Source organism: Xenopus tropicalis, chromosome 4 (genome assembly GCF_000004195.4).
Source record: "Xenopus tropicalis strain Nigerian chromosome 4, UCB_Xtro_10.0, whole genome shotgun sequence".
NCBI lineage: Eukaryota > Metazoa > Chordata > Amphibia > Anura > Pipidae > Xenopus > Xenopus tropicalis.
This window is the reverse complement of record NC_030680.2, coordinates 97,784,059-97,799,942: the sequence shown is the minus strand read 5'-3', so window position 1 is coordinate 97,799,942 and position 15,884 is coordinate 97,784,059. Positions and strand designations below refer to the sequence as shown.

At 40.4% G+C, this 15,884-nt stretch overlaps 1 protein-coding gene across 5 annotated transcripts in view; it reads left to right on the top strand.

Annotated features, from left to right (window-relative positions):
* Nucleotides 1-14,258, top strand: part of rabgap1l (RAB GTPase activating protein 1-like) — a 165,956-nt gene extending 151,698 nt beyond the window's left edge. For 2 of the 5 annotated variants that reach the window (NM_001374801.1, XM_012961193.2), the window contains 7 exon segments: nucleotides 482-574; nucleotides 10,044-10,154; nucleotides 10,577-10,681; nucleotides 10,885-10,968; nucleotides 11,645-11,716; nucleotides 11,910-12,107; nucleotides 13,497-14,258. In NM_001374801.1, the coding sequence (NP_001361730.1) occupies nucleotides 482-574; nucleotides 10,044-10,154; nucleotides 10,577-10,681; nucleotides 10,885-10,968; nucleotides 11,645-11,716; nucleotides 11,910-12,107; nucleotides 13,497-13,685 (852 nt within the window). In that variant the 3' untranslated portion in view covers nucleotides 13,686-14,258. 5 annotated transcript variants of the gene reach the window in all.
* The last annotated feature ends 1,626 nt before the right edge of the window (nucleotides 14,259-15,884 follow it).

Here is a 15,884-nt window from a genome sequence, read left to right as displayed (position 1 = left end):
TGGCTTGGACTCCTCCAGTTACATGGGAGTAGGAGAAACAATAGGTTACCTGAAAGCATTTCTAATGTGTAGCACTGGCTCCTTCTGAAAGCTCAGACTCGGGCACAATGCACTGAGATGGCGCCTACACACCAATATTACAACTAAAAAATGCATTTGTTGGTTCAAGAATAAAATTTTAAATGGTAGAGTGAATTATTTGCTATGTAAACTGTAATTTCCAGTGCTTGTGTTTCTGTATGCATTTGAATATTATGTACTGGTACCCTGCACTGGTAAAATGGTGTGTTTAGTTCAGGAGCTTTACTATAGTTTGTAAGCTACAGCTATTTATATTGATAGCCACTTTTAAAAAGGGGATATAGTGAATCTTGTGGCAAAGATTGGTACTGCATAAGAAAATCTTGTTTGTTGTGCATTTCATCTGATAAACACTTACAGGTCCAAATGTAAATCTGTTGCTTTTTGCTGCCCCCTACAGGTGCCAACCAAGAAACTGAAGAAATTTGAAAAGGAATACCTGGCTATGCGAGAGAGCCAGTTACAGCAGGAGGATCCCATAGAGCGTTACAAGGTAACCTGCATTTACTAAAGTTTCACTGTCATTTGTCTGACACCAGGACAACAGGCAGCATGCAATTTAAGTGCTAACATGCAGTGTGCTGTTATTATTATGGATGCATTCATCTCTGATTTAAACATATGCATGGGTGTGCGTTTATCAGGAGGATTGGTTTACAAACATAGGAACTAAATTGCACAAGTGCATTTGCTGATGGCAGCCAATCAGCCAGTAAGCTGTACTACTACAAGTTAAGTTGGCCAAAAGTCAGCTGATTATCTGCCCATGTATTGGGCCAACTGATGGGCCTGCCTGCCTAATATCTGACTGAAAATCAGGCAGATTCATTCCATCAAATGAGGAGTGCACCTACACATTAATACAGTTATTGTCCGTATTGTATGATACAATCAGATCAACATGATGGGTGGCCAAATCAGGCCTAGATTCACACTTTTGGTGTAGCAGCCAAGTGAACACATCTGGCCCTGTATGGCGACCTTTAGAAAATGAAAGTAAATGAAAGATGTCATTGTTTGTTATGGGTTATTGGAAATTATAAAATGTATAAAGTTTTCAGCTTTGTTTAATGAATTAGGAGCAAACAGTGTTTTCTCTGCCAGTATAAAAATTCTGCGGAGATAAAAAAAAGGAAAACCCTATCCTCTCTGATCTGCCATGTGTTACAGAAGTGCTGACAGGTATAGCAGCTGCCTTTCAGTGCACAGGGGGCAACTGTGGCGTTTTGGGCTGAAATATGCCCCATGTGAGCATTAACAGGCAGATGTTAAACTATCAGAGTGGATAGGTGTTTGCCATTACTAAGCCAACTGTGAAAGTAGTTTGCATGTACCTTAAAATTAATATCTCTAAAGGTTTGGGAAATTGTTACAAAAAATGACCAGATTTTCTAAAACACATTTTCATTTAAAGGAACAGTAACATCAAAAAATTAAGGTGTTTTAAAGTAATTAAAATATAATGTGCTGTTGCTCTGCAAAAAACTGGTGTTTTTGCTACAGAAAAGCTACTATATAAATAAGCTGCTGTGTAGCCATGGGGGCTACATAGCAGATAACTAGTAGATAAGCCCCATATAATGGGGATTTACCTGTTATCTGCTAAGTAACCTGTGCCTTTTCTCCTTTGAATGGCTGCCCCCATGGCTACACAGCAGCTTACTTATATAAACTATAGTAGTATTTCTGAGGCAAACACACCAGTTGTAGCAATGCAGGGCAACAGTACATTATATTGTTACTACTTTTATACACTTAAATTTTTTGATGTTACTCTTCCTTTAAGTTCAGTGGGTGGGCTTTTTAAAGGGGGCCTGTTGCCCAGAAATACAATGAAAACATAGTAAAAGTAAAATATAGTAAAAGCCTTTTGAATTAAACACAAAACTATTTTTTCTTTTAAATTGTACCAGCTGTCAATAATGTTTAGCTTTCCCTGTCACATATCCTCCTCAGTTGTCCCTGCCTGCTAACCTTACATAGCCTGGGCTTGGGTACATCTATCAAGTCCTCCTTTTTGGAGTATACAAGAGATTGAGGGATGTTGCAAAGCTTGCTTTAATGGGAATTGTGATGATTTTTTAAATTATTTTAGTGCAAATATTCATTTTGCTCAATTAATAACATTAGTAGAGGATTTAGCATTCTGACCAGATGAGTGTAGCACTGTATCATAGGGATTTCTTTTTAAAGGGATCTGCAGCTGAAAATCTACAGCTAAAGGCAATCACTGGCTGCTGATTTGGCCTTTCTTTACAAAATTGTGATCTGGTCACCCCTTGTTTGATGAAGTGATGGGCTTCCTGATTGTTTTCTGACCATGGCTGGTTATACATTGGGCTGGGCAGAAAATCTGATTAGCTGAGGATCACCCATGGATGCAGTTTGAGTCTGAGCATTTTGCATGGCAGCTGGGCCCATGTGTAATCCGATCGTTGGCCTAGGGACTGAATGTTTGGATCATTGGGTGGCTATATTTGGCAAGGACCTGCTCATTTGCAAAGCTGGTCAAACTTGTAACACTTTGTATGTGTGGCCATCTTTAACTATTGGGTGTTGGAGGGTACTGTGTATTAATATGGATGTTTGTATCAGATTTCTCTTTCATGCCATGATATAGTGTATCTGTAAATCACAACTAAATAGTTTCTTTAGATTTGGCTATTATAACTTGGTGCAATTATACTTAGTGCAGCCATTTATAATATGCCAAGTTTAAAAATAACAATGATATAAATTGATGGTACAGCCTTGTTCAGTCCTTTCTTCTCACAAGTGTTTTTGCAAGCTAAAGGATTATGGAGAGATGTTCAATATTCCTCTCCAGTGTATTTAGAGGTTTTAAGGAATAGCTTGTGTTCCTTTTTTTTCCAGTTTGTGCTTGTAAACGAGCCTCTTCCTCTTTACGCTGTGTGATTTGGGACCTCAATAGACATTCAGACTTGTGTCTGTACTGACATGCTCCAGGCCACAAAGAGCTTACCTTGGAAGGGGAACCACAGCACAGTCTGACAGACTGAGGCACACCACCATTTTTGAATTATGAACTGTTAAATAGTCCCCTTACTGACTGGTAGGCAGCCGTCTTAAATTTCTAGGTCATCCAAACGCAGAGACAGGCTAAGAGTTGCTTACGAACATCCAAATGACTAAATGAGATATAAATTATGTCCTAGCAGTGCTCCAGGTGAGTGGTGCATTTAACTTGTTTCTGTGCCAACATAGGCATTATTTTATTGTTGCTGCCATTTCTGTACAAGAATTATATACTTTTTTTATATTTGAAAGTGACAAACCTTCCAATTGGTAGTTTTTTTTTTGTTTTTACTATAAAATAAACAGTATTGTTGTTAGATTCATTCATGTTTGTATGTGATCTACCTATAGGTTTTTTTACTTTATCTACCTGCATTTTTGCTACTAATAATATAAATATGCTGTTGTGATACATCCTTTCAAATATTCCACAACGATAATATTTACACACACAAAAGTAACAGAAAAAATCCTTACAAAGCAAGATCAGTTTGAAACCATTATTCTAGCCCTGCCGCTATATGGAGTTCAGAGCGCACACAGGTTTTTGTATGCAGCCCTTCATTCTGTAGTGCTTGGGTAAGCTGGCAAAAGACGGAACTGTTTAATTCAATAATTAGGGAGCACATTTCCAATTGAAAATTATTGTTATACAAGCACAAGGGCTGGAATCTATTTCAAATAAGCTATTCCTCGTCTCAAGGCTATTATTACATTAATTCTTTCCAGTGCAACTCTGCCAGTAGCCAGTGAGCCCTTGGTTAATAAGTGTTCGCTCAGTTCAGCTGGATACTAACAAGCTATATACATTACTCTTAAAATGTTATTTCTGCCTTCTAAAACCATGAAAAATGCCTTTGGGCATTTTTGGCAGCCTGGTAGCAAGCAGTCTTAACATATCCTGCCTGCCAAATCTAAGGCCAACGCAGAGGAGAAAGGCTTGCCCTATCACTCCAGCCAACACCAGCTTTGTGTATTTGGAGGGTGCAAAACATGCAAGCATATTTCCTTCTTTCATTAATTATTGTACTATCTTTTATACCCACACAGTGTTTTCTTTCTGCCCACTCATGCCATTCCTTGTGCACAGCCATCTCAAATACCTTTTACAGCAATACCTTCATGAACAAAAAAAATGCCATTTGTATTCATGCCTGAAACCCATGTGTGTCTAGGTAATATTTTTAAATTAGCATAGAGAAGTGAAGTCAAACTGACTCTACCCCGAATACTTAACCAATAGATTATAGTATATAACCAATAGTTTATAGTATATAACCAATAGTTTATATTATTTTAAGTGGCCTATTAAATAATCTTACCAAACTGGATTATATTTACCAGTGAATATTTCCCTTTTACATCTTTTCCCCTGATCCACCATTTAGTGATGGGCTGTGTGCTCCCTCAGTGATAACCAGACAGGAAATAAAACAGCTCTGACTGTAACAGGAAGGAGTAAAAGAACAGTGTCCATTACAGGAAAACTATACCCCCAGAATGAATATATAACCAGTAGATAGTTTATATAATTGGCCTATTAAAGAATGTTATCAAAATGGAATATAGAAATCAGTATCAATATTGCCATCTTTTTCCTTGAGCCACCATTTAGTGAAGGGACAGCTCCCTCAGAGATCACCTGATCAAAAATAATGCAACTCTAACTGTAATAGGGAAGAAGTGTGATTCCAAGCAATGCTTTGGTGTCCTTTCTTGCCCACCATTACTCACTGTGTACACGTTAACACCTACAGTACCATACTCTCTGTATTTAGTTACACACAGGGCTGCTCCTGCCATGAGGCAAGGTGAGAACCTTCCATTTTTTAAAATGGATATTTGCCTCTGCTAGTGTAGAGTGAGCATTAGTACCCCTCCCCGCCCCCCATGGACCCGATCCAACATTAAAGAGGTAAGCGCGAACCAAATGAGGGGGGGTGGCATCAGGGATAGTAGATGGAAGGGTATTTTGTTGCATCAAGTTGAAGGAAGTGGCAGGTGCTTGAGATTTTGATACACAACGCAAGGTGCAAATGGTTTATCTTTCTACATACATTTAGTGGTATATTTTATTTTACCTCAGCAAAAGAATCATTCTGGCAACTAAAATACGTAAGTAAAAAATGTGATTTCACGCAAGCTTAAGGGCCGTGGCAGACGGGGAGATTAGTCGCCCGCAACAAATCTCCCCAATATGCCATCCCACCGGCTTGAATGTAAATTGCTGGTGGGATGGCATATGCGGCCCTTAAGCTCTTCTCTCTCTACATATGCTGTAGGAACAGTTCTACAGACAAGAATTCTATTAAACATAAATAGAAATACAATAGTGGCCATGTAACATATCGCTGGCCTTTCCTTACCTTGTGAAAGTTCTCTTAGGCTCTTAACAAGAGGCTGGGTAACAGGGAGTGGACACATTTACACCCTCCTGTGTTATCTTGCTTCCCAAGCACGACTTGGTTCCTCTCTAATCTGCCAGTACAGAATTAACAGCAGCTACAGAAGAAAGTAGCAGCAGCCACCTCCCTCTGTCCACTCCTAAATAAAGAAAGCTCTCTCCAGCAGACACAGACTGCATGCTACTTTCATTCTGGTTTGGTGCCTTAGCCTACTGATCCTTGTGTGACACTGCCCTGGAGGTAAGTCCCTTGTGCTCCCTCTTCTTATCAGTCCTGGAATATGCCACATGCTTCAATGACGGCCTATGTGAGAGATGTCTGAGTCGCCTGTGCTTGGTGTTGTGTGTAGGAAGGCTCCAAATCTTGCTAATAAGGCTTTGCTTTTGCTGGACTTGTATTTTTGTCTCCATGCTGCGCAATGTGCTATGTACAAACTACATAAGTATTGGTACTTCATAACCACTTCCTTAAGGAGAGGTGCTAGAAAGATTGGCAAAGAAAGAATTTCTTTTAGAGGAATGTCAGTGGTGTATGCCTTCCTTGTACCGTCTATGGTTGCCTTTTTACACCTTTAATACTGACCACATATTGAATCGACATCCTGCATGGCTAGTTAGATATTCGTTTGGATGCATTCTGCATGGCTGCACATAAATCAGTTCACTCTGCTGAATGCATCTAAATAATAACTGTAGATTAAATATGTGGCCAGTTAATATGGTGTGGTGGCAACCCTAGAACCGTGTGGTGCATTTTTATCTTGAGGCTTACAGTAGTTGCCTACGGTGGCAAGTGATGTCTACATGGGATACCCCTTCAGTAGTAAAACTGAATAAATTCTGCCTTCCTAATACAAGGTAGGAACTATCAGTTTGAGGCTTCCTTTCAGCGGTGAAAGGGTGTTTGATTGCGGTTTGATTAGCATGCAGGAAATGAAGACTAGTCTAACAGGTTAACTCAAAGTGAAAGGCTTTTCCCTGCAGGTGTTAATAGGTGTGATTAAGGTGAGGCAGCAGTTTACATCTGAACCAGCTTCTCCTCTCTCACGCCTCTGTGCCGCCCCTATACACTTTGTTTTATTCTCTGCATTCTGTGTGAGTGATCCAGTAGCCAATTGCTTTTCTCCATGACTTACATCACTGGGTAGCTTGCATTCTGCTCCTCTGCACTAGGGATTTGCCACAGGCTTTTTTATTTTTATATGTATATCCAGTTTAAGGTAAAAAATATGATGTAAAAAATTTCATAATCACACATAAAACATTTACTGACGGCCTCATGTAGCATTTCGTTTTCATGGTGCAGTGTTGCAAGTCCGAACATAAATCCAGAAGGAGATCATGTAATGAGCAGCCATCCCATAGTGCGTTGTTCAGTACTGATATTATAGGAGGATATCAGGGTACTCAGAACTCATGCTGACCAATGAGAACATACAAACGCCATGCATTACCTGGAATAGAACTTAAGACTTCCATGATGCCTTATTATATTATCCTTTCTGTTTAGAGTACATTACTGGAACTGTATATTATATAGTATGTAACAGATTATTTAGTCATTGGCATCTCTCTGTGCAAATGGAGTTTGTCGTATTATTTTTTATACCAAAGGCACATGGAAACACTGTGCTATGGTTCTATATATTGCTCTATCACTCCAGAGAAAATGCCTGTGCATCACCTGTGCCTGTATAGTGCAGGTACAGAAGTACATAAGGCTTTGTCAGTGTCTGTTAAATTCCTTGGTTTCACAGCTTCCTCCCTCTCTGCCACCAGTTAGCCATTTGTGTTTATTTACTGGCCTTTTAAGGATTGGACTGGATGTTTTTCATATTATGCACAAAATAATTATTTATTATGAGGCGGGCACAACATTGGCAGCAGAGCCGTGACAATGCCATTACAGCACTTCTTGTAAACAAGAGCATTGCAAGTTCTTGCAACAGCAGCATAATTTGTGTTTCCTGAAAAGGAGTTCAGGAAACCATGTAACCTCTGTGTTATAGAGCAACTGCTGCCATCTCTGCTCATCAAACAAGCCAAAAATAACCGTGAGGCTGTTTACAAGGGAACTCTGCTTGCCCTGCCCAGAGCCTTCGTATGTGAGTAGGACTTGTTACCATTACAGGTAGGCAGCGTTCGGATTCATTTCCCTTAAAGGAGAAGGAAAGGATAAGTCACTTGGGGGTGCCAAAATGTTAAGCACCCCCAAGTGACTTTAATCGCTTACCTCGCACCCCGGGTTGGTTCCCCTGTTAGGAGAAAACAGCACCAGCCCGGGGTACCTGGAGCGATGTGCTTCCTCCTTCCGCCTGCGTTTCGTTAAGACTAACACAATAGGCGCATGCGCAGTAGAGTGAAAAGCTGACTTCTCTGTTAAAGTTCGGCTTTTCACTCTACTGCGCATGTGTGCGCTCGCAAAGCAGGAAGGAGGAAGTGCTGGCTGCAGGTACCCCAGGCTGGTGCGGTTTTCTCTTAACAAGGGCACCAGCCCAGGGTAAAAGGTATGCGATTCAAGTCACTTGGGGGTGCCTAACATTTTGTTCTCGCATGCGCATTAGCCTTCACGGGGGGGGACTTGTCCACGTTGTTGTGGCGGGGGGGGGGGGCGCCGAATAGGGGTGGCCTTGGGGCGCCCCCAGTAGAAACCCCTCCAGCACCTCCAGATTCTGCTCAGTGCATAGTTATTTTATTGTGCCATAAGGGGTGCCCTGAGGTTTATTGCATGAATAGAGATATACATAGAGTGCGCAACGTTTATGGGGCAGACGCCTCCTTTCCTGGGTTAAAATGAATGGTGATGCAAGCTTGCAATTATGAATAGAATTTCCAGGATGCACATTGAGCACACTGACCTGTGTGTATATGAAGCAGTATTATATATAATACGTATTTCATGCGTCTAGCAGTGGCAGATGGAAAACCAATTCATTTAACGCTAACATATTCCATAGTCCTGTATGTATGGATGGTGTACACATAAAACATACAAATTACATTGATATACTGACTAAAACCTAAAGAGGGTCCTGCTTTTTATAAAAAAAAAAGATTAGGAGTCAGTGAGTGATGTGATGCTAAGCACCGCACATAGGGGGAACGCTTTGGCCTATAGAATACTTGGCACTTTGTGGGACTGCTAAACCCCACCTTCACTTACACATACCTGTGTGGTTCTTGTACATTATGGCTTGTACAGGGAATATTCAGCACTGAAAGGCTGCCTTTTATCCAGCCAAAACAAAAGTAAAATAGAAAACTGCATGGAATGTTTTATGTGCATTAAAGATTGTAAGCTCTGTGGGGCAGGGACCTTCTTCCTGTCTTAGCACTTCTAAACAAACTCTTAATTGCAGTTTTGTATTTTTTTTTTTTTGTCTTCTGTATGTAGTGTATTGTGTTATGTAAAGCACGGTAAAATGCACATGTACATAGATAATTAGCACACACATCCCATTATATCCCAGGTACCTTAGCAGCAGTAATAAAGCTAAAATCCATTGGACAATGTAAAAATGACAGTGTAGCTGGGAAAGGGTGTGTGCGTGAGTGTATTGTGCTGGGTTAGCAGCTAGTTGTATCTCTGATCTCTGCCACATTATAACAAATGGAAATGAGTGCAAGTAATGGCATTCGTATTGCTTTACTCTCAAATAGGAGAAGGTGAAGCACCAGTGGGAGAGATCTCAGCTCTTAGCATTTGTGTTGGGCGGTTGGAGTGAGGCAACCATGTTACATTGATAAAGAAACCTGCTGCTGCTTAATGTGCTTATTGTGCTTAAAGGGGTTGTTCACCTTTGTATAACATTCACAAATCTAACAGTTCACATTAATACAACAATCTTTGCCATATACATAGTTCGCAAAAAATATCCCTCTGCTGACCCTTTACTTCTGCACAGACCCTGTGCTGGGGGGGTCAGTGACCCCTATAAACACTACAGCTGCCTATTTACTCCCTTATATGATGTCACGCATACTACTTACAGCAGACGTAAAGTAACTCCTATTGGCTGTGTCTTCTGTCAGTCTGACATTACTTCCTGTGCCTGTGACAGAGCGCTGCTAACATAACAGTATGTTATTTTTGTGATATGCTGAGTCTGTTTGCCTATGCCTTTGCAAGAGAGAAATTAACCAATGACCTTTTAATTTATGTAACTGGTTAGAGTGCACAATGAATTGGTCCAATAGGAAAAAAGTAAGGGCAAAGTAACTTTTTTTTTTAAATGGAAAATGAATTTTCTGACATGCTGGTGGTTTAATTAGATTTGGACACTGAAGGTGAAAAATCCCTTTAATGCCTGTGGAGGCTCCCAGCCCTGGATGCTCTGTGTGCTGCTTGCCAGATATTGAACTGATGTTGTAGAGGAAGGCTTTGCAGCTGGAAGTTTGTCTCCTTACTCTGCAGATTCTCTATTGAGCAAGTCCTACCCTACATAGTGCTACTTTCCTCCCTCTGCATTGCTCCCTGTACAACTTGCAGTATGTATAACCACTCCTATGTGTCCTTCCACAGAAAGAAAACAGGAGACTGCAGGAAACCAGCATGAGACTAGAACAGGAAAATGATGACCTAGCACATGAATTAGTTACCAGCAAGATTGCCCTGCGGAATGACTTGGATCAGGTAAGATACCGTGGTACCAAAATGCCATCTCATACTGCACATTCATAAGAACCATCAGTTGATTTAGTACTGAGGAATCCATGAAGGGCTGTGCCTCCACTTTATCATTCCGTGGCTGCATTTAGCTGACCATGTCCCTCTGTGATGCCTGTACGAAAAAGCAGCATACAGCACCTTGATGTTTCCATTAAAAAGCAAATGGCTTTAACCTCATAGTGATGTTTCAGGCCTGACATGGCCTTTTCCCATCTTGAGAAAAAGTGGTCTGACCATGTCAGTTGGGTGAGAGTCAAGTGTTAGTTTATACCTGTTTCATTAGCTGTGGGCACATACTTTCAGTATTTATAAAGATGGCTAGGATGTGTGAAATCTATTCCAGTTATCAGTATCAAATCCTCTGCTAACTCACTGTTCTCCTTCAGGCTGAAGACAAAGCAGAGGTGCTGAACAAGGAGCTCCTCCTTACCAAGCAGAGACTCGTGGAGGCAGAAGAGGAAAAGCGCAAACAAGAAGAGGAAACAGCTCAGGTAAATAATAAAAGCAAAATGTTGTTTAAATTGTAAATAAATAACAGTCTGTAGTTGTTCCTTTGGCCATACTGAATACAAGGGCAAACAGTTTAGGATTAGTGTTGTCTAGGGGCCCTGGGCAACATCACCAGGAATGCTTCACTCCACTTTTTACACAGCATGATAAATATACCCCTAAGTGACCTTTCCATCTTCCGCAGCTAAAGGAAATTTTCCGAAAACAGCTGGAGAAAGCTGAGCAAGAAATCAAGAAGACCACAGCTATTATAGCCGAATATAAACAGGTGAGACAGTGTTCCTATTGGCTTTTTATTACTAACCCCCCCCTTAGTAATCCACAATCCTGCCGTGAGGGAATCAGTGCAAGTGGCTCCTGTTAATGGAAAAAATCCTTTTTGTGCTGTCTGTAGGATTCTGCAATGACATCTCTAAATGGTGTATATTAGTAATTGCATTTCTAGTGCAGTCTACACTGGCAGATGTGACTCATTCATCTCACTGAGTGAATTCATCAGCATGTTATTACTCTAATGAGCTCTGTTATCCACACACTTTAGTGACACAGCAACTTTGCATTTTCACTGAGATCACGGCTTCAGCTGGGCCATTCATTACAGGATATTCACTTTCATTTCTGGGCCGTAGCAACGTTACTTTGGCCTTGTGTTTGGGATCTTAGTCCTTTCTCCCAAAATACAAGTCTTTTATAAGACTAAGGCAGGTCCTCTCGCAGTATTTCCCTTCATTCTGCACCATCCAGTCTATTACATACTGGTTTGAAACACAAAAGTGTCACATTAAAATCTGTTTAATGTAATATTTGTTAGTAAAATGTTCAGGGGTCTGAAGATTTTTGTTTTGGCATTTCTACTACTGAAAATAGTAGGGGACTGTATAAAATCTTTTTACGGTTTTAGACATTATGGGTAAAATCATAACATTTTTTCCTGTCTTCTAAAGATATGTTCACAGCTAAGCACCCGCCTAGAGAAGCAGCAAACTGCAAACAGAGAAGAGCTAGAAATTATTAAGGTGAGATTTCATAATGGAGAATGTGATATTGCATCTGTGAGCCAGTCGTCTCTTCAGAGCTTTTTTTGGTTGTCTACTGTTCATCTTCTATCTGCTAGTATTGTATTGTAGTCTAAACACCTTATCTGTTAACTGGAGATATTTCTGTACTATAAGGATAAAGATCTAATATAGGATCAATGACTTGTTTTAGGCCAAAGTAATGTCCTGCAGCCACTGCAGTGAGATCTTCAGCAAGGAGGGGGTGCTAAAGACATCTGGAAGCTGCAGAGAGAAGACAGGAGATGGAGCAGATGACGAGAAAGACTCCATAAAAAAGCACCTTCGTGAGATGGAACTGGAGTTGGCGCAGACCAAATTACAACTTGTGGAGGCTAAATGCAAAATACAGGTAATGACGACATAACTGACCCAGTGGTGTGTTCAGGTAATGGCATTGGTTGTTCAGTTCTCCACATACACTGGTCCCTTCTGAATGAAATATTAACAAGTGCATATAATTTACACATAGGCAAATTGGCACTAGTGCAGTAACCAATCAGCAAGTAGTTTTAATCTGTGAACAACAAGTTTGGCAATCAAAACAGATATTAGATGAGGTTGTTCTGGGTGATCGTACTGGTGAATATTTGCCCATTGTTAGGAAATGTGCCAGACTGCAGTTGTTTCTAATGAGTGGAGCTGAAGTATAGGGAAGAGAGTTAGAATATGCCATTTACAAGCTGCTGCTCTCATTCTAGAACAAATGTTTGCGCATATTTACATCTTGTGTTGTACATGAGGACTATATTTACCAAAACCGGCTTCTGTAGCTCCTTCTACTCATGCCCACACATTGCAGTACCATGCAGGACTTATCTTATGCCACAGCAATTACAAAAACTTCTTTCGGACATGAGTAATTATAGTATCTGTTCACTGGTTTGGAGATTAACAATTTTATGGCCACCCACCCAATTAGGGATGGGGTGCCACATACAGAGTTATTTATTTTTACCCCTGGCTCTCTTGTAATAATTGAAACCTCTTGTCAAGTAAACAAAATTGAGTCTGGCATCATCATAAGGATGTCATAACCATCTGGCTGAGAAGGGCCAAACTGGCTGTGCAATATATTGACACAGACATCCATCTAAAAGGATTGTGAAAGGCTCAAAGACCTCTCTTTCTTCATCTGTTGGTTGTGAACATCATAACAATGCTGTGTGTGTTTCTATGCACAGTGCTATTTGCAATCTTATAATCACCTACTGCACTGCAAGGTACTCACCCTTGGGTGCGCCATTCATCACTGTTCAGCATATCGGGAATCTCTACAGCCTTGGCACAAATAAGACCTGTGGCAGCCAGATGGACCACTGTTAAAGAACAATTAATGGAAAGCTACTGTACATAGAGGAAGTTGTAAAGCAGCCATAAGCTGACAACTCTATGCCCAGCCTCATTTACCAACACTGGGCACATGTGGCAGTAGACTACACCACAGTAACCAATCAGTTAGCTTTGTTCAGCCAGCTGCAGAAAAAACAGTGAAAGCAAGAATTTGCTTAACATGGGTTACTGCCCAGATGCAAATTTGTCCAGCCTTGATAAATGAGCCCAACTGGTCTGGCTCAGCAAGTGTGGATCTGGTGGCATAAAAACTTACCTTTAACTAGGGATAACACAGGCTACAGCTGCTCCAAGAAGTAAAGTTCTGTATAGCACTGTATTGCTACATAAACGTTGTACAGCGGTGATCCCAAGTCTAATCCTTCTTTGTATGTTTCTATTCCCTTAGGAGCTGGAACATCAGCGTGGTGCTCTGCTCAGCGAGATCCAAGCTGCTAAAAACTCATGGTTTAGCAAAACTCTGAACTCTATTAAAACTGCCACAGGGACACAGCCTACGACTGCACAGTCCCAGCAGGGATCTCAAGGATCGCAGGCATCCAGCCCAGTGCTGCCGGTAGCTAAGGAGAGCACATAGCACAATGCAAGAGCACAGAACAATAGCACAAGTGACCAAACAAAATGCAGATACTGCAGAAGAGGGACTCACAAATCAGATCCCTCCAAAGACACAGCAGGTGCTGCCATTAAACCTTGCAAGTTGCTGATGTCGCTTAAGGGAAAACCGTTGTTTTGGAGAGCTGCCACTTTTACACTTTATTTCTTAAAAATGTGTATTATTTTAATATAAGAGAGCTTTGTGTGGCTCCAGGTCGCAGGAAAATACACAGCTTATTCCATGGGAAATTGTTTAATGTGTGTGTTTTGTAAGTATAAATCTATTGAAGTAACTATAAAAATGTTTATAGAAATCCATATTTACGTACTGAAAGTTTTAACATATTGCTGCCTATGAAAATGCAAAAAGTTTTTATTTCTACCCTCTCCCATTTCCTTGCAGGGTTGTGTTGTATGCAACCTGTTAATCTTTTATTTACCCACCGTAAGGGCAGAACTCCATGCCTTTACCTGTGTCCATCACTAGCACATGCTGTCTACTTCATACTGATTCTCAGTTATTTATAAACAAAATAAATCTTAATACTATAAAGTGTCACTCGTTTATTTCACACCACTGACATCTTGCCCAAGGTTCTGGAATGGGTCCCAACAGAAAACATTATGACAGGTTTGGCTGTTTCTAACTATCTTTGCACAATCCTAGACACATCCGTCCCACAAATGTATCAAATAGTACAGGGAAACATCTTGTGGTACAGACCTTTTCTGCAACTACAGAACTGTACAGTTAGGAATGCAACTCTGTGTTGTGGAATTAAAAATACCCATAGTTAATGCTAGTAAACAAAGTAAGTCTCTATTATTCAGAGAGGAAACAGACAAATGCATCAAATTTAAGCTCTTACCATGATACCCACGCTTGTTTAATAGGAAATTTAAAGCTAAATAACAAGAGCCCATGCATATTTTATATCTTTATAAAATGAACCATTTCACCAGGGCTTTTATGCTGCATGCAGTATAAAAATGTGTGGAAAGGCACATGTTCAATTGCTAAATACAAGCATATTCATTCCAGGTAGGAGGAGAAAAATATATAATAAAACTAGTGAACTACAGGAATCCGAATCCAAGGAGTTGCAGCAGTTCATGGTACACAGGATTATGTGCTAATCACATTTACCTGCTGCTTAGTTTTGAATCTTGCCTGGAATCAAACCGCCACTATTGATTTTCTACTAGTTAAATGTTACTAAAAGGCATCAAGGTGTTGTTTACCTTTAAAGTAGAAGGAAAAGTCACTTCACTGGGGGATGCCAAAATGTTAGGCACCACCCAGTGATTGTAAATCGCTTACCTGTTACCTGAATCGCATACAGGGCTGATGCTCCTGCTAGCAGAAAACTGCACTGGCCTGGGGTACATGGAGGCAAGCGATCCTCTTCCATCTTCTTTCTTCGCGCCAGCAGTCTTTTTCACTCTATTGTGCATAGGCCAGCCCCGGGATCACAGGGAAAGGAAAGAGGATTGCTCACCCCGTGCCGGTGCAGCTTCCTGTTTATGGGAGCACCAGACTGGGGTATTAAGTAAGTAAATACAATCACATTCGGCACCCCCCAGTGATTTTAACTTTCCTTCTCCTTAAAGTTAACTTTTGGCATGATGTAGCTCTTCATATTAGAGTTTCAACAGCTATCTGGTTGTTAGGGTCCAAATTACCTTATCAACCAATGAGTGGTTTGAATGAGAAATCAATTTATGAATAGGAGAGGATCTAAATAAAAAAATAGTTTAAAGAGTAACATTAAAATTGTAACCTCACAGAGTAATAACTTTTTGGCTGCAAGGGTTGGTGACCCATTTGAAAGCTGCAAAAAGAAGAAGAAACCAAATAATTAAAAAAAAAAAAAAAATGAAGACCAATTAAAAAGCTGCATAGAATTGGCTATTCTATAACATGATAAAAGTTAACTTTAAGAGATACTGACACGATCTAACAATGTCTTTGCATGCTATTTATCATTTTCCCATAAAAGCCAGATGCTTTTACATTACCTATCTGATCCCCCATGCTCTATGAGGGGGCTGCCATATTTGTGCAGCAGGAGTCAGTTAGCATTAGAATCCATTACTGACAGGTTTAGGAACTTCTAAAGCAAACCTATCAGTGAAAAACGATCAGCATGACCTATAGGTAACTTTTAATGTACATTTA